Source organism: Zootermopsis nevadensis, unplaced genomic scaffold, assembly GCF_977971745.1.
Source record: "Zootermopsis nevadensis isolate Lab colony 2312 unplaced genomic scaffold, Znev_1.0 Znev_ptg000061l, whole genome shotgun sequence".
Lineage (NCBI taxonomy): Eukaryota > Metazoa > Arthropoda > Insecta > Blattodea > Termopsidae > Zootermopsis > Zootermopsis nevadensis.
Window position 1 is genome coordinate 2,979,848 of NW_028259192.1, and position 18,017 is coordinate 2,997,864.

The following is an 18,017-nucleotide window of genomic DNA, read 5'->3' on the forward strand; positions in this document are numbered from 1 at the left end:
ACATTTGAAAATATTGTGCTTAGCCTCATCACAAGCACATATAATGCAACCAGTGACTGTTTCAAGAAGAAACTTTATTAAAAGATCAGCATATTTACAACTCCATACTGACAATACTGTCATTGGTCGAAGAATTCAAAAGGTTGGCTTTGATTGGCTCATCCATGCTTGTTGTACTGACATCCAGTTGACTGGATGAGGAGGAGATTTTGTTATGTTTGTTTGGATTGTCATCCCAATCCACCTGCAACAGATACAGACAGTCAAAGAATAAACAGAAAAACTTATATCTCTGTTGAAGATAATGAATCCACTACTAAGAATATGTATTTATACAGGCTGTCCCAGAAAGATGTATACATGCATTCAACAAATTAAATAAAGCCATCTTAATAAATTCATGGCACAACTGACAGTGGTGAGGAACTGATTGACAAAGTTATTATTCTGTATTATAATGTGTATATATATATTTGGGCCACCTGTATATGAAAAATAATTTTTAACTTCCAAGATTTTTCCACAGCAAGATACGTATATAAAATACAGGGATAGCCCTCACTTTACAACACTTTATATCTATGTATCTGAAATAACAAATAACACATGTAATTGGTTCCCCTTTTTTATCATACCCATATACATGGGCTTGATGAAATGGAAAATATGTACATGAAATTTTCTTGTAGAACTTTATTACAAAATTTCTCTTAGTCCAAAAGATAAAGTATAGCAAAGGGTGTATTTCCTATGAAGAAAAGCAAAACTCCTCTGCTACTTGTAAATTAAATGGTATAGTATTGCATGTTAACTTGAAATAGTCAGAATTGTTATACCTTATAAAGTTTACTATTCAATCAGTTATAACTGACCATACAAAATATGCCTATTGATACACAGAAATATGCTGAGTTAAAATAATTCAGGGTAGAACCTGTCAAATGAACCAAACCTTGAATCGTGTGACTCTTGGATTGGTGGCTAGAATGTTTCGCTGCAGTTTGTCAAACTGTGGAGCAGAAGGGGGCTGCGTCTCCCGCAATTCTGGATCACCATAGTCATTATTCACGTAGTAACCTACACGAATAAACTCCTGGCCCCTGTAATGAAAAGAAGCTCTTATGGTACAAACATCAGAATTCTGCAGTGTAACACATAACAGAATACTTATTTTCTCTGGGACACAATACTAATGTCTTGTTACTCTTTTATGCAAAGTGCAATGGAATTTAAGTTATAAGGTTTCATTAATCTCCCTTTGTCTTTGCATTAACATATTCACTCAGCCCAGCCTGCATGGGAAATATTGCTATTTAGATTTAACAGATTATTTACCCAGTGTTTCACTGGATGGTGTTACAAATAAGATACCTGAAGCAACACAACAGCACTGTAATCAAATCCTCTAATGAGTAAGTAAAGTAAAACAGTTGCATGCTTCAAACATAAGTCATGATGAAACCATATTAGCCTTAAACTTTTCACGATTAACAATTTATAACGAAATGACAGTGCACCCCCCAGTGCCTTTTAGCCCACTGTAAATTGGAAATGTATTACACATACATTGCTTTTTTTATTATAATACATCTAAAATACTGCGCAGTACTTCCTTTCTAAATGAAGTTGATGCCCCATGCTAATAACTCCCCCTTTTATTGTTTACTAAGTACTAGAAATATGACCAATAAATAGTCAACTATTATGCTGAAATTTCAACACCAATAGTACATAACATAAGATATCAAATAATGGTAATAAAACTAAGATTCCTTGGAATTACCCGCTCAGTTTTATGAACAGTTACAATAATAGATTCTCTGCATTCCTGTAAGGACATCTGTGGCAACAAACAATCTTATACAAAATTATATACCTATAAGAACAAGTGAGCAGAACAACAGTGACTCCAACTACATCAGCAATTGGAATCTTAGCAGGGTCGGGTGGATCGGCTTGGAACACAAACATGTGCCGTCCTTGGGGAACTGGTCCGACATAAACAGTGTCCAACACCTGATCAAATGCTTCACTTTCTGCTGAGCCTACATAAATGATACGCCATTCCAAATCTTCCTGCAGATCTTCCAAACATTCAAAAGTGATTTCAAATTGGAATGGATTCAGGAATGCTGATGGGTTGTCTAGCACAACCACATTCATTACCTGCACTTTTGCCATGGAAATCAATCAGTCTGAAATAACAGGAACATTTTCATTAGTGTGTTTATTCAGTGAAGTTAATATTTGACTATTTAAATTAATACAATAACAGCAGAATATAATACTCAGTATGACAAGAGGATTCGTTCACGTACCAGCTACCTGATATATAATGTCTTCGAAAACTATTTCAGAATTACAAAGGCCACTATGTCATATCACACACTACACATCTGGTGGTTCTGGTGGAGGGCTTTGGTTAATTCAGTGATGAACCTTTGGGTTCCGTAAGCCATCTAGTTAATTAGTTAGTTGAAAATACTGGGACTTCACCGAACACTTCTGAAGTGTGGGAGCTGGGCTGATTAGTCAGTGATATGCAAACTCTCAATTACAGTAAAGGAGTCAACTTTGTATTACTGGTAATTTTTTACTTATGATTATTTCATCGCACAAAAAATGTCTTATCTTATTAAGTTTTGCAGTTTCTTATTCAGAATTGTCTGAAACAAGTAGATACTTTAGTGCCAATGTTATTTATTTTGCATATACTATTAGGAAAGCCCTGGAAAGTGAGGAGGAGCTGAAACCATATGGAACATATAAAGCATCCATTCCAGTGAAAGATATTAAGCATTATTCGACAAAAACATAAATACCATAAAAACATGGAGAACTCTTTTAGATGATAACCATGTTGGTGTAGATGTGAACACAAATAAAACAATATAATTACGGCCCTTAAAATGTTGACGAGTTCAAATACATGGAAATGTCAGTAACACATCAAAGTAATATTCCAAAGAAGTTGCAAGCAGGTTATATTTGGGAAATTCTTGTTATCATCCAGTACAAAATATTGTAACGTGTTGTCGTGAGAGCAGTACAACAATGTCAATAAACAGTTTAGTTGTCTGTTTATTGACATTGTTACGTATTCGGCATTGTTGTATGTTTATAGACATTGCTGCTTTTTGCATTGTTGTATTTGTTTATAGCCATTGTTGCGTTAGACATTATTGTGTCTGGCATTGTTGTGTCTGTTTAATGACATTGTTGTATTCATTTATAACTGTTGTGTCTGTTTAATGACATTGTTGTATTTGTATAAAAACCGTCCCACGCTACAATATTTTTTACCAATAGGGGCACGGCCCGCCACCCTCCCCCCCGATCATGGAGGCCATCAGCTGAAGTGATCTTCCCCCCATGCCGCAGAGGCCTTCAGCCGAAACGGCCCCTCCCTCTCTGGGTTCAAACCCCAGAGATCCAACCAACCAAATTCTTTTGGACAACTTGTCTGATGGGTTAACCTCCCATCAGCAGCAACAGATCCCAGTTTGAATGATCGAGGCTCCCGCCACGACGAAATCCCGTTAGCTTTAGCAAAATTTCCGTTTTTTATATTAAGACCGTTTACCATTTCCAGCAATGTGCCTTGTGTACAGGAATGGTTTCACCTAGGTAGGGACGATGCTTGCGCTTGCGCAGGACTCCGCCCTCAGTTAGCTTTTTGGTTGGTTGGTTGAATATTTTTTACCTTCCTATCTAAAGATATAAACATCGATCCTCAGCAGTCAGATGTGCTCATTACATCATGTCTACGTATCATATACTAACTGTCCCTGTATTCTCAAAACATCAGTAATGCTACTAACTTTAGTGTCACAAGATATTCTCAAAGTGTTTGGTATGTTCCAAAAGATAAAAATTTGAAAACTCCATTCCATTTATCATAATTATTAATCATGGTATGAAAAGATAAATATTCCATGGTTCTTTTACTGGTACATTTTATATTTTGCTTCTAAGTTATCTAGTAAATGAATGATCTGGTGGTTGTTTCATAGACTTTGCAGGCCGGTGATTTTTGCCGTGTACAGAAACAAAACTGTACATCATACCCAGCTACATTTTGGATCATATCCTTAATGATGTAAATTAATTAACATCAAGAAATGACATGATTTTCAAGCAGTACGAATGAGAGGAGATAATGTGGCCTACTAGAATTTGATTAGAATGAGGAAAAAGGAAACCTTAGGATTCAAACTGGAGATGGAAGCAAATGTACTAACCATTATATCACCACAAATGGATGCAAAAATGACCAACTTAGAGTTGGATCATTTATATTACTCATGCATAAGGTTCTATTAACATTTTAATTTATAAGGAATGATGAGCTGACCTGAACAAAATACTCAGAAATCTACATAAACTAGGATTACAAAGTAGCATGCCCAAAATATGCACAAGTCTTCTTGTAGAACACAGTTAATAACAAACAAAATTGACGTGTCACAGTCCGTCATCTACATTTAAAAACGTTACCCCAGCCTTTCTGAAAAGTTCATGCATCCCCTGGCCTCAGGGCAATATTTCACATGCCCATTTTCAATGGAGACTTAATTCTTATTTCAAACCATATGTGATATGTGTTGTACAAACAAGATAATCATATAAAACTTTATTTTAAGCAAACTTACAAAATCAAATTCTAAATTGTCGACAGCTATCAGTCCCCTTCAACCTGTCTTTGACAATGTATGAAATATATCTTGTGTACACCATGAAGAGACTTCACATACCACCTTGGTATACATGCTGCACAGGTTCTGAACCTATAGTATACCCCCTTGCCTTTTGACATTTCATAAGTAATATTTTCCACCTTAACCCTTGAAGAAAAGTTACAAAATATGTATTCATAAATTAAGCAATATTAACATTCGAAGGGCTTGAAAAATCATCTAATCAAGGGGAAGGCACTGGCTGCACGTGGTGACCTATAATATAAAGATATAACGCAATTTTATGTTTAGTTTGATCCTTTAAGAAGCTTATCTTAATTACATTTAATTACCACAATCCACAATTTACTTTCTGGTTCTTGCAGTGACAGGTACAACAATGGCTGTCTTCTGGGTACCACATAGTCTGGTATATAAAGATGAATATTTCAGAGGTGCTTTCTCCATCATCAGTCACCCTAATTATGGAGGCAGTATGCACCTCTGAAACGATAGTCAGTATCTACCAGACAGCATGGGGCCAAATACCAGAAAATGGCCATCTTAAATTTATTTTCTGTTTATTTAGAATATTTTTCAAGCCATGCAATTAATGTGGCAGATGAACTATATAAAATAAAAATACTACATACATCACAAAATACATCCTTGTATCCCAAGTATTTTCTTAAATTCTACTCAACTTATTGGTTGAAATATTATGTGTGCTCTTCACTTAAATTCTATCCCCCCATGATCTGGCAATGGTTTGTGCATCGTCCATATACAAGTCTGCCCAATTCCACTCATGCCTACCAGCTTGTAACCTCTGACTTCCAATTTATTGAGAATCAAGCGAGGAGGATGTTCAGCAACATACACAGCACTGAAACACATTGCATTATTTCATTAATTATGAGTTATTTATGTAACAGCATAGCACCATAGCACATAGAAGGAATATCTTCTTCTACTACTACTATTACTACTACCGTTTAGAAGGGATCCTACTGAAAATCAATCTTTCAACATGTTATTTACAATGTCTTTTATAACACTGTAAAAAATCGGTTACTGGTGAAACATGTACAATTAAACCTCAATACAGACACCATCTATATATGACCTATATATTTTCAGAGGTAAATGCTCAGGTAAAATGCTTCCTGAACTAGCCACCACCTGCCATCAACAACATGGCAATACAAATGTACCATTATGCATCATAATCAAGTCCACATACAGTGATATGCCATTTGTTTCTACTTGCTACACAGAAAACTCCTTGGAATATTCAAGTATAAAAATACTGTACACAAACAATTCTGAGTTAACAAATGAAACCTTCTTAGGTAAGAAACCACCTATAGCAACTTGTAGAGGAAGTTGGGTTGTTACTTTGGGTCAGTGGTGTCAACACACACATTAAAAAACCAAGCAGTTAAGGTAAATGAACTGGGAGAGGTGTTGATTTGAAAATATAAACATTACTGAGAATAAAGTGCATATAATAACAGGCAAAATTCCAATAATTCTAGTAGAACTGTTACAGAACCACCCCTTTTTGTTGACAGTGTTAATGGACTCTTTCATCATGAAACAGTCTTCTGTACATTTGCATTGAGCAACTAACATACAATATGCAAACACACTTCAGTTAGAATACAACTGCCAGTCTGCTAACAGAGTAAGGAAGTTAAGTTAACGAGTACACACAAATACAGATGTGTATAATTACGATAAGTTGTAGCAATTCTGTAATGTACGAAAGAGGCGGTGCTAAATGTTGGTGACAAAACAGGCATGTATGCCCACAAACAACAAAATCCAGATAGAAAATATTGGCAAATGTATCATTTATGACGTAAAGCCATCCATCAGTTGGGGATATTCTCTGTGAAAAAGAAAGAAAGAATGAGGGAATGAAACAAATGAAAGTGTGGAATGGTCAAATGATGAAACACTTGAAGAACCTGAGGATGCATTATTTGTTTGGATACAGCAAGTGAATGTGAAAAACCAAACACGAAGCAATTAAGTTATTAATGAACAAGTGATACGATACATCCCCAAAAATAAAAAAAATTACCACCATCCTAGTTTAATGCCAATACTCATTGCAGACAAAATATGGCACTATGATGGGGTTAGATTGTAGTTATGTCCTTGTAGCCTTATGCTGTTGAAATGCTCATGGAAATAGAACTGTGAGTGAGTTAAGAATAAAGTCCAGTTGTGTGAAGCCTTTGGGTTCTGCTAACAAAATTAGTCATATCCAAAAGAGTATGAGACTGTGTTTCAAGTACATGTTTGTGTTGCTGTGCCATAAACATTACAAGAAAGAGAAAATGTTCCCTTTGAGGATTAATGAAATATGTGCTTTTCATTTAAACATAATGACTATGCCATGTACATATGGAGTCAGTGCAATTTCCAAGTTTTGTCAATGAAATCAAAGCAAAAACACACACAGAAACAATACTATTAGCTTTTTTTTATTTATAAGTATAGATTATTAATGGAAGTGTTTCATTTTACAAATTTCAAATGATCCACTAGACTCTTTCCAAGTTCCCTTCATCACATAATAGAGAGGATAACTCACATGCATCCTTAAACAATGCAGTGCACACTGTATATGCATTGCTATTAGTCTATTTTAATATCACGTCTTCTGAAGTAACAACATTTTAAGCAATAAGTACTACTGACAATTGAGTGATTTACAACTTTTGTTATTTCTACATACATCACTGTATCTAGAATATAAATCAGAGACTACCTGTATGTTAGAAAATTTTAGCTCGGAGAGGTTATGTTTGAGGAATTCCTAGATAACATTTTTGTATAAAACAAGGTAATTACAAATATGTAAACTTTGAACGTATACAAATAAAAGCATTTAAAGTACATAAACATCATATATTCTTCTAAGGTCAAGTTTGGAGTCAATCTTCAGAAGGTAAAATGCATCCTAAATTTTCATAACATTAACCAATACTATTGCAGAAAATGACACCTTCTACCAAGAACACAATTCTGTGTCTCTACAAGAGGGCAGTTTTTACCCAGTTAACATAAAAACCACATGTTGGGTCATCAACTAATAGAAACTTCTTATACAAGTGCCTCAAAAATGAAGATAGATACACCTTTATATAAATGATTACTTAAAGTAAAGCCATTTTTAACAACGATTTTGCAACGACCTTTTGAATGTACAAGCATCACTGAAAATTTCAGCACACTTTCAATTAGTTTTTCACAATTTTCCACATCACTTTACAAGTAGCCAGTGAAATATGTTTATCAGCCATACTGTCATCTGAGTTAAGTTAGCACAAACAGTTTTCAATTATATTTATATCTATCATATAAGGAACAAAGCATGTTATGCTTGTCTTGAAGATGTCATAACAAAACTATTTTTTTTCTTGATTTAATGCTGATTTTATCTAAAGAAAGAATTAAATAAATATGAAAACTGCTGTCCCATAAATAAAAATTAAACTTGTATGCAAAAGAAATGCATTTTCAGCTGATTTCACAACCTAGAAGATCCAAATCCAAAAAATTAAAAAAATTCTTATAAACAATTTCCATTAGATTATTGCTTATAAAAAACAGAAGAACAAACTATACTTTAATTTGACAAAGCAACAACTAAATTAATATCGCTTACAAATTATTTCCGGGCTCGGTCTTCTTAACGGCACCCAAATACGACATCAATTCCGTATCAGAAAATTCGTCTCCTACGATAGTTGGTCCACGTTCCTGGAAACGGTCATACTTAGTTCCAAAATATAATAAATAAATATGTAACACGCATAATAATTGAGTAATTCCATTAGAATTACATCGCTATGTCCTACCAGTCTAATTTGTGTAGTAACTAAAACATAAGGCATAATTTAACAATGACACAAAACATTAGATCAAATACACAACAATTGGCCGCAAATAACAGCTGTGATCACAGAAAATTTTCAGATGCTGCTGGCTGACAACATTATAATATATTGCAGATGGCAACCATGAGGGGCTCTGTAACTACAGTTATGTGTTGTATAGCCTATACACTCAATTATGTAGGTGTAAGCCGGTATTATCTGTAGAGGGTAATATCTGTGTTTCTCGCAAAGTTCATTCTATTACATGTCACATTTGTATAGTAAGGTTTAGTTTTATGCGATGCGTAAAGAGTAAAAAAAGGATGTTTTTTTTGACAGTCAGAAGACCACAGATTAAGCAGAAGTTCGTAAATATAATGCAATTAGTGCAACGTAGCAACGCCATTTACTGTTCTGCTCCTATAAACCTGGCCTCCTCCACCCATTTGGCACATTCATCGCCCTGATGACGGAGGAAGTGTGACCTCCGAAACATTGGTAAACATCTACCATACTACACGGCGCAACAACCCAGAAGACAGAAATCTTCATAATCACCGCTGTGTAAACGTCAAATCTTACAAACATTTCTTAATATTCCTGTGACAATCATGTAGAATTTGATAGGTTGGTAGCACATGTAATACCAACATAATATGATAGGTTGTTTATGTTGGTATTGTCTCGGTGTATGCCTACAATCTAGTTGGGTATTGAGTGCGAAGCATGTGGTCGTTTTATTCCATAATGTGATAAGTTGTATGAATATGCGAGAATTTCTTTAGTTTGTCGTTTACTTATCAGAGAGACTGGGTGTTGACTAATATGTTCGTAACCTATCTTTAGGTAGTGATTTCTAGCACTAGTAGCATCTTAACCTATCAGAATGAATGTAGACTTTTTGCGTAGTTTAATAGCAGTAGCTGTTGGAGCTGGTGTTTTGTTGGGAGCTGCAGGTATATTCTTATACCACCAATTGAATGCTGAGAAACGTCGACGGATGCTTCAGCGAGATTTGGCCAGATTGGATATGACAGTTGCAGATATGCGAAGTGAGCTTGATTCTCTGCGTAGGGCAAATCGTGGAAGAAGATCTGTTCTCAGGAAAGTTAATAGCAGGAGTTTGTCAGCTACAGATAGTGTAGTTGATACTGATATAGACATGTACTCTACTGTGGGCACAGATGATGATGAAGAATTCTTTGATTTTTCAGACGAAGATGATGTGTAAGTTTGTGGATACAGGTTTTATGGAGTACAGATCTTATGAGTGAATTCCTCCTCCACAAATTGGGTGATAGATGTATAATAATTATTAATATTTATTGATTATTATTAACAGTCACATACTCCTTTGGGGCAACTGAAAACAATCTTACTAAGGGGTTTCAGGAACCCATTTTTATTGACAGTTGTTGACATCAGAGTCCTACCAAATAATGAAGTCATTGCTCAACAAAATCAGATTGAATGAAACCGTGTAACTGTACAAATGCCAAGGGTTTGCAGGGTTTGGGGGATTTACCTCAGTTTATCATACTCTAGGAATTGCCCTAGTTTAAAGTTACCCATTGTTATGTTAAAGGGGCCACATGAAGAGGTGCAATGGGCCACACCCAGCCTGTTGTTCACCTCAGAAGTAAAGAATTTTTGTGATAGTATTATCATATAAGTGCTTATTGACTGAGATTTATGCACAAACATGAAACACAATGAAAAGAATATCCTCATTGAAGTTTATATAAAAGCCGTAAAAATACAAATCAGATTCTATGTGCCTTGAATTGAATGCTGTACATTCAATTTGCTTAAATTGCTGACTTTATATTTTCAGAATGGTGACTTCAGGCCATCTAGGAAATGCCAGTGAAACAGAAACTGATCCCAGTCTTATGGTCCTGTTTGATGAAGTAGACAGACTACTCAAGGGTCCTACAGAAAACAAAGGAGCAGCTTATAACCTATTGTTGGAACATGAAGATGAGGCATGTTGCCACCATGATAAATATGTCTGTATCAGAATTAGGTAACAGTAGAATGGAGATAATTACATGATGAGGCACTTTGCAGTTTATATGCTTTGCTTACCATCATCAATAGTATCAGTACTGTCTGCATGTGAAGTTGGTAAAGCCCCCGTTATCACTGCTTAGGAATATTCTCCTTTGCAAGCTGGTGATTCAACTCAGTCGACATATGCAGCTGTATTTTTTCCCACATTCTGTGACATACAAGCTTCTCATATCAGCTCCTCAAACAGTGGGTGTTCTTTTTCAAGACCTCCTACACTGGCTTGGCATACGATTGCCCTGTATTTTTTCCAGTTAGATGTCCAAGAATTGCATCCTGGCATATGATATGCCCCACCTGCGATCTCCAACTTAGAATTATGCAAGAGGCATAACATCCATTCTCATGTACTGCTGGTATTTTGCAGAACTGCCATACAGTGGTGTGCACTGATGGATCTCTTGTACAAGGATTGACTTGCGGTGTCCTATATGACGGCCAGGTATTTTCCTAATTCCTCCACAGTTTTAACAGCATCCTGACTGCCGAACTGTACGCTATATACCAAACTCTTTTGTTCATCTACCGCTGCACCTTGATATCATCTTATCTGTCTGGAATCCCTGTCTCAGTGGATACTCTCCTGACCACTCCATTGTTGCTAAGATCCTGATTCAAGTGTCCCATCTTAACCTTTAAACGACGGGCATTTAAATGGCAAAGTGGTAGCAGCCCTACAGAGTTTTTTTTTGCGGATATTTAAATTTTTGTACACGCTATATGGAAAACTTTAATATTATCTAAAGTAAACATGATAAAATGATGAAATAAAAGCCATTTTAATAGAACAGAGAAAACACAGTTTTTTAAAAATGCAGTTAATATCTTAATTTCATTTCTGTTGTCTGTGAAGTGTAAGAAGTGAAGGATGTTTAGGTATCTGTCTTGTTTTATTATGTTGCTGTAGAAAGGCATGTGAAACTGGTCCATTGTGGCCCAGTAGTCTGTCATGTGGAGGAATGTGAGAAGCTTTGAATAGGGGGTCTGACAATGAAGCCAAAACCCACTTGACATAAACAATGTTTATTGCTGTTTATGGTTATAGTTTCCGGGTTGACAGCTCAGGTTGACCTTGTCAGAACCCTAGAGAAAGTGATTCAATGGTTGCAGACCCTAAAAGAGGCCAAAAGATGTAGCCAAGTCTCCTTACAGTGTTGCAAGTAGGGTGACGTGTGGTCAGAACGACGAACCCCCAGCCATTGCTAGTTTTCATGACCCATTGTAGCTTCCCAATTTCCTCACGATGCTGGTTTGGCACCGGTCCCATACACCGGTCGAAAATCTCTTGAGAAACTTCTTTCCCCGAGACTTGAACCAGCGCGCATTCCGTATCACCAGTCCGAAGCATGATGCCTCAGACCGCGTGGCTATGGTGCGAGACATATCAATTCTTAGACACTATAAAATGTAAGATGTACCATGATTTCATAAGTTTTAAAATGTGAAAAGAGTATTTTAAAATTGAGGAAATATGGTTCCTCTCACCTTCCTTAAAAATTGCCATATAAAGATTCCGCACTTTGAAGTTCAGTGGTGCTGTTGTAAAGAACCTTTTTTGTAGCTTTTCTTTAATGAAAATGTTGGAAAATACCAACAGTATAAGTTCATTCATTCTCAAGAGAAGTAAATTCAGGAATTAGAAGGTGAAAATACAGTCGTGACTATACATTCTTCCTCCACTTTTCTTATACGTAGTTCAAAGATGACATAAGCCTTTGAGGCAAGGGCATGGTTTGTGATTGTATTTTTTACTGTATCACCTATTTATGTGTATTTCAGTATGCTGACTGTGCAAGCGTGTTATGGCGACTCGCAAAGGCAAGTCACATGATGGCCACAGCATATGGTGCAGAAGGCAATAATGAGAAGAAAAAGGAATTTGTACTTAAAGGTTTGTTCTTGATGTGTTGCTGTATTTATTGTGTTTCTTATCAGTAATAACAATGTGGCAGCTGTACAAACTTTTGATGTAGAAGTAACACTAGCACTGTTTAGCGTTAGTAACCAAAGTGAAACATTCTTTGGTTGCAAAAGCAAGAATGTTAGGCGGTTTCTTCTGTTGCACGTGTTTTTGGAACTTTGACGTGGTGCTAATTTTAGGGCCTCTGTGATAGTTGGATGAAAATACAATTGAATCTTCATCCATTCAGTAGATAAATCAGAGAGTAGCTTATTTGTTAGATTCAAGGATGCTCATTTCTGGTATTTTTATTAATTCATTCATGAATAATCTAGAGTTGAATCACCAGCTGTTACTGTATCAGTTTCTCTTGCTCTGATGTATCAAAACTGCTAAAGTTTTTATTGCAATTTAGGAGTTAACTACGCCCAGCGAGCCTTGGAACTAGATGAATCGAATGCAGAAGCACATAAATGGTTTGCCGTGAATGTTGGTAATCGTGGCGAGTTTCTTGGTACACGTGAAAAAATTGAGGATGGTTTTGTATTCAAACAACATGTAGATATTGCATTAGCTCTTCAACCAGATGATCCTTCACTCCATCACCTCCTGGGTAGGTTTAGTTACGAGGTGAGTATTTTGTTTCTTTTCTTTGGTTACTTAACAGTGTTGGTTTAATTACAGAAGTTTTGTATCATCGACATCATTATAATATGATCATTTTAGAGTTATGTTATTTAGACCTGTTTTTATGAATTCTAAGATGGTTTTGATATTTCCATCATTGTGTCAGTTGTCCCATCAGTCAGTTATGGAATGTCGGTTGTGGAAGATAGCCACTTTTCATTCTGTTGATACAATTTGTTTAATTTTGTTAGTATCTTTCTGTCTTAGAATTTGGAAGTAACAGTTTACTAATGTTATCATCTGCATACCATTTAACTTGGAAAACAATGCTGTGCAATCTCATGTGGGAAAAATTATATTGAGATATAAAGAAGCTTTTTTATTTATCGTTGTAATGCAGATGCATAGTGTTTTGTTTGAGGTATGAACTGAATTTTTAAAAATGATTTAGATGAATTTTGGCTTCAAATGGCTTGAATTTTATCCTTGGCTCAGACTGCACTACGGAAATTGTAAATAGTAATGTGGCCTGTTTTTCAAACATTTACTTATATTGATGAGTGATTTTTGTATTGAGGGAAAGTGAAGTAAATTACATTGTGAAAACCTGTGATATCTATTGTCTATTTATAGTGTTAATAGTTTGTTTTTTTGTTTATTTTGTGTTCTAATACGAGGGGCAGTCAAAAAGTTCCTGGAATTGTGGTATAGCACTGTAATGGTAGGACATATGGCAACGCTTACCTAATCACCTTCAAAGTAGGACCCTTGCGCACACACACATTGCTCCATCGATCCTGCCATTGTTGGAAGCACCGGCGGAAGGCTTCGTTTGGAATCTTCCGGAGTTCGGCCGTTGTATTCGATTTGATGTCCTCTATGGTTGCGAAACGCGCCCCCTTGAGGCCCATTTTCAGAGTAGGGAACAGCCAGAAGTCACTCAGAGCGAGATCCGGAGAGTATGGTGGTTGGGTGATGACGGAAATGCTTTCCTCAGCGAGGAATTGCTGCACAACCAGCGATGCGTCAAATGCGACGGCCGACCTCCGTAAGATTCCGAACGAAGCCTTCTGCTGGTGCTTCCAACAATGGCAGGATCGATGAAGCAAGTGTGTTTGTGCGCAAGGGTCCTACTTTGAAGGTGATTAGGTAAGCGTTGCCATATGTCCTACCATTACAGTGCTATACCACAATTTCGGGAACTTTTTGACTGCCCTACGTACATTACACGGTATGCAAAGTTTTAAGATTTTAATATCTTCTATTATAAATCAATTATATTTTAGGTATAGGCCTACCTGATATATAATGAATGGTAGAAACTATACAGTTTTACAATGACTAATGATAAATGTATGCTCATTATGAAATGATTTGACTGTACCGTAGGTTGCAAACCTATCATGGGTTGAGAGAAAGTTGGCAGGTGCTCTGTTTACTGAACTGCCCACTGCAACATATTCTGAGGCAATTGAACATTGTCTGAAGGCAGAGTCTTTGAGCCCAACACCCTGGAAGGAAAACCGCCTTCTCTTGGCCAAGTGTCACATCGGTGAAGGCAACTATACTGACGCTTTGCCATGGCTTGATCTGGCTTCGCAGGTTACTGTTTTAACAGCAGATGTAAGTCAGAATATCATTCGTGTGATTATGCTACATGGATTGGGGTGTTGATGATTGATTTATTATATGAATATGGTGTTGTCTGTTATCTGCAGTATATTTTATATCCATGCTGAAGTTGGCCCTAATCCTGTTTTCTGGTAATTGCTTGTGATCCAGTATCTTGTTTTCTGACTTTTTAATGTTTATAAAGGCAGATCTTTTTAATCTTTTTAACCTTTTTAACCCTTACAGTATCAGCAGTGATTAGATGGATAAAAATAGTATTTCATAAATAAGTAGCAACGATCAGATTAATTGAGAAATTTAATTATTCTATGTGATTTCTCCCTAATAATGTAATGGAGGCGTTATGTCAGAGGTACTGGATTTTATGTATAAATGTTTCATCCTGAAGATTTTGTATGAGGCATAATTGAGTCTCTGTCTTAATATGAAACCTAAAAGTTAGCTGGTGTATGTGTAACATAACAATTGTCGTGGTTTTACAGAATTTGATCTGTATGAAAACTGAAGAATTCCCTGACTGGTTATGTAGGGGAATTTGCTGAGCTCTCACTGTTTGTGAATGGTCAGGGAATTTTCCACATGTGAATATGTCCTTTAACCTTAGTGATTTTCCAGGGAATTACATGGATGGGGATTCCCCATGTGGAAATTTTCCTACCTCTGCATAAATTCAAATAGTTGGCATTTAACTGAGAAACATTTGCATATTAGGCTAGAACACTAATTTCTAAACCACTGGAATGCCTTTTCTGTGTCGATGGAAGTGGTTGGAATCAAACCTGGGACCAGATACAGGGTGACATGTGGTCAGCACGATGAACCCCCAGCCATTGCTAGCTTTCCTACCGGATTACGCTACTTATTGTAGCTCCCCAATTTCCTCACGATGCTGGGTTGGCATCAGTCCCATACACTGGTTGAAAGCTCATGAGAAAATTTCTTCTCCTCCGAGACTCGAACCAGCGCACATTCCTTATCGCCGGTCCGAAGCATGATGCCTCAGACCGCACGGCTACGGCGCAGGACTTATTCAGGAGATATTTAATGAAATAAACCTTTCTTTAGACTTGCAGTGTGGCAGTCCTAATTAGCAAACATAACCCATGATTATGTTATTTAGGGAAGTCTGCACGTTTTTATTTGCTTATCAGATTAATAAAAATCAATGTAAGCATACAGGAGTTACAAAATGTGACATACGCTTGAAACAATGTTGTCTGTGATAGGATAAATATGCTCGTAGTGACCAAGATCTTTGAACTTAATTTTATGGGGGTTTTTAAGGGTGGAACTAAGAAATCTCTTGACATTCCTTAACACATTTAAAGAAAGATGTGTTGAGATTCAAGATGGAGTCAGATGTGTATTTCTAAGTCCATTTAGTGGGCAGGGCATGTAGCACAAATGGGTGCATCTAGAATGTTGATATAAATTTGTCCCTGTGCATCAAAGTACCTCCATATAAAGCCATGGGAAGTGGATGTATAACTCTACAAATTCTTAATATTGGCACTGGTTGGAGGGGACTGGTCAGCTTCATGCCCTGGCCACATTACCCCTAGTACCCAGTGGTTATGGGGCTCCCTTGGCCCCAGCACTGTTCTAGATGTAGTCGAGAAGAGAAATAACCCTGACCTCACCAGAAATTGAACCCTGGTCACCCAGCCCATTGCCTGGCCACGAAAATTACGTCTGGTAAAAGTACACAAAGTTTTGATTTTTAAACCTCATGGGAAAACTTTGAATGTGTTTTTAGAGCGCTAGGGAAATGTATCGTCAAAATATGAACTGCAGCTGGAAATGTTACAGTGAAGTTACTTTTTTTTGACAGTGGTGAATCCTTGGGTTTCATAACAAGAGAACATTTCTTGAATAGTTTGGTATATGATGACTCTTCAAGGAATAAATTATGCAAGAAATTTAGTCAGCATTTGAATGAATGTTTAAAAATGCGTTGTGTAATTGTGAATTCTCTTTTTTGTCTAGGATCAGTCTGCAGAAAGAGAGGTGCAGAGTTTGTTAGCAAAATATGGAAGTTACTGTGAATAGTTTAAGAGAGAGGTGAGCTTGTGGTGGCGATGTGATTGGTATGTGTGGATCTTTTTTAGATGTTCCAAACCTGGAATGTCAGACTCAGCATCTATGAAGTGTTGCTTAAGAAAGAGGCAACTATTCTGGGGTATCAATATGTGGGTGGAAAAAATTACATCCACCGACTTTTATTAATTCCAAGCGTATGCTTAAGACACATTTTTCTTCTTGCATTTTTCCATGGGCACACAGAAATGTGAATTTCTTTTAAACATTTCCACTTTATGTAATAGAAACATAAAAGGGCAGTACACAGGTGCATTTGAAACTGAAGGTTTGTGGTGATTGGTAATTTGTCATTTCCGAAGATGTAGTGTTACAAATAATGAAAATCAACAATTAGTTTTTAAAAATAGTACCAGAAGGGGTTTGTAAGATTTGAGGTTTTCACAGCGGTGAGTATGAAGATTTCTGTCTTCTGGGGTGTTGCGCTGTGTAGTCTGGTCGAAGCTAACCATACTGCCTCCGTCATCAGGGCGATGAATATATTCATCGTCCTGATGACCTCTGAAACGTTGGTTAGCATCGACCAGACTACACAGCGCAACAACCCAGAAGACAGAAATCTTAAGAAGGGGTTTGTTTACCCTTGGGTCCAACAGGAAAACTTTTCTTGGTCTGAGGGAACAAAAAAGTTTGGACCACTCTGATATTAATAATTTCTTATACATAGATTATCCTTAATGGAACAATACTGCAGTCTTCAGGTCTGTCAGTGTTATAATTTTATTCTATGTGTTGTAGTTATCAGTAACTGTGCATAATAGCTAAAACAATTACAGAATTTAAGAAAGAAAACCATATATAGTCACTGTGGTAATTTTCTGCATAGTTAAGATGATTTTCTCGCCAGATCCCTCTCTGCATTTAAGGTGGAGCTTCAGTGAATTAAATAATATGGCATTATTTCCCACAAAATACTGTTGTTGCTGCTAATACCATCAAATATTGAACACTCCTCTTGACCATTGTTTGTGAAATGTGAAGATGTTGACAGATGTGAGGTTACCATAATGAGTTATGTACATAACAGTAAACATATTTACACTCTGATTGAAAATAAATTGGTCATGAGATTATAACTGTGTGGTCATTGAAGTCTGATTTAACATGGACTATTGAATTTAA

The 18,017-nt window shown here is 36.5% G+C and overlaps 2 protein-coding genes across 6 annotated transcripts; one reads left to right on the forward strand and one right to left on the reverse strand.

Moving 5' to 3' along the window:
- Positions 1-53: 53 nt before the first annotated feature.
- On the reverse strand, positions 54-8,729 carry LOC110840412 (histone chaperone ASF1). Of its 4 annotated transcripts, none has more exons than XM_022085448.2 (6): positions 8,552-8,729; positions 8,359-8,453; positions 4,653-5,562; positions 1,877-2,195; positions 953-1,100; positions 54-244 (listed from the first exon to the last, which is right to left on the reverse strand). In XM_022085448.2, exons 4-6 carry the CDS (start codon positions 2,179-2,181, stop codon positions 95-97), a joined length of 603 nt encoding a protein of 200 aa, XP_021941140.1. In that variant the 5' UTR covers positions 2,182-2,195; positions 4,653-5,562; positions 8,359-8,453; positions 8,552-8,729; the 3' UTR covers positions 54-94. The 4 variants fall into 4 exon arrangements, with proteins under 4 accessions (XP_021941140.1, XP_087197148.1, XP_087197149.1 ...); XM_087341022.1 differs by having other exon boundaries at positions 5,493-5,562; positions 8,552-8,728; XM_087341023.1 differs by lacking the exon at positions 4,653-5,562.
- Positions 8,730-9,237: 508 nt separating this feature from the next.
- Positions 9,238-17,971, forward strand: LOC110840428 (regulator of microtubule dynamics protein 1). 2 transcript variants are annotated; one of them, XM_022085468.2, is made up of 7 exons: positions 9,238-9,796; positions 10,404-10,554; positions 11,007-11,081; positions 12,419-12,530; positions 12,955-13,169; positions 14,556-14,789; positions 16,785-17,971. In XM_022085468.2, the coding sequence occupies exons 1-7, from the start codon at positions 9,456-9,458 to the stop codon at positions 16,845-16,847; spliced, it is 1,191 nt and encodes a 396-aa protein (XP_021941160.1). In that variant the 5' UTR covers positions 9,238-9,455; the 3' UTR covers positions 16,848-17,971. The 2 variants fall into 2 exon arrangements, with proteins under 2 accessions (XP_021941160.1, XP_021941161.1); XM_022085469.2 differs by lacking the exon at positions 11,007-11,081 and having other exon boundaries at positions 9,239-9,796.
- Positions 17,972-18,017: the final 46 nt, after the last annotated feature.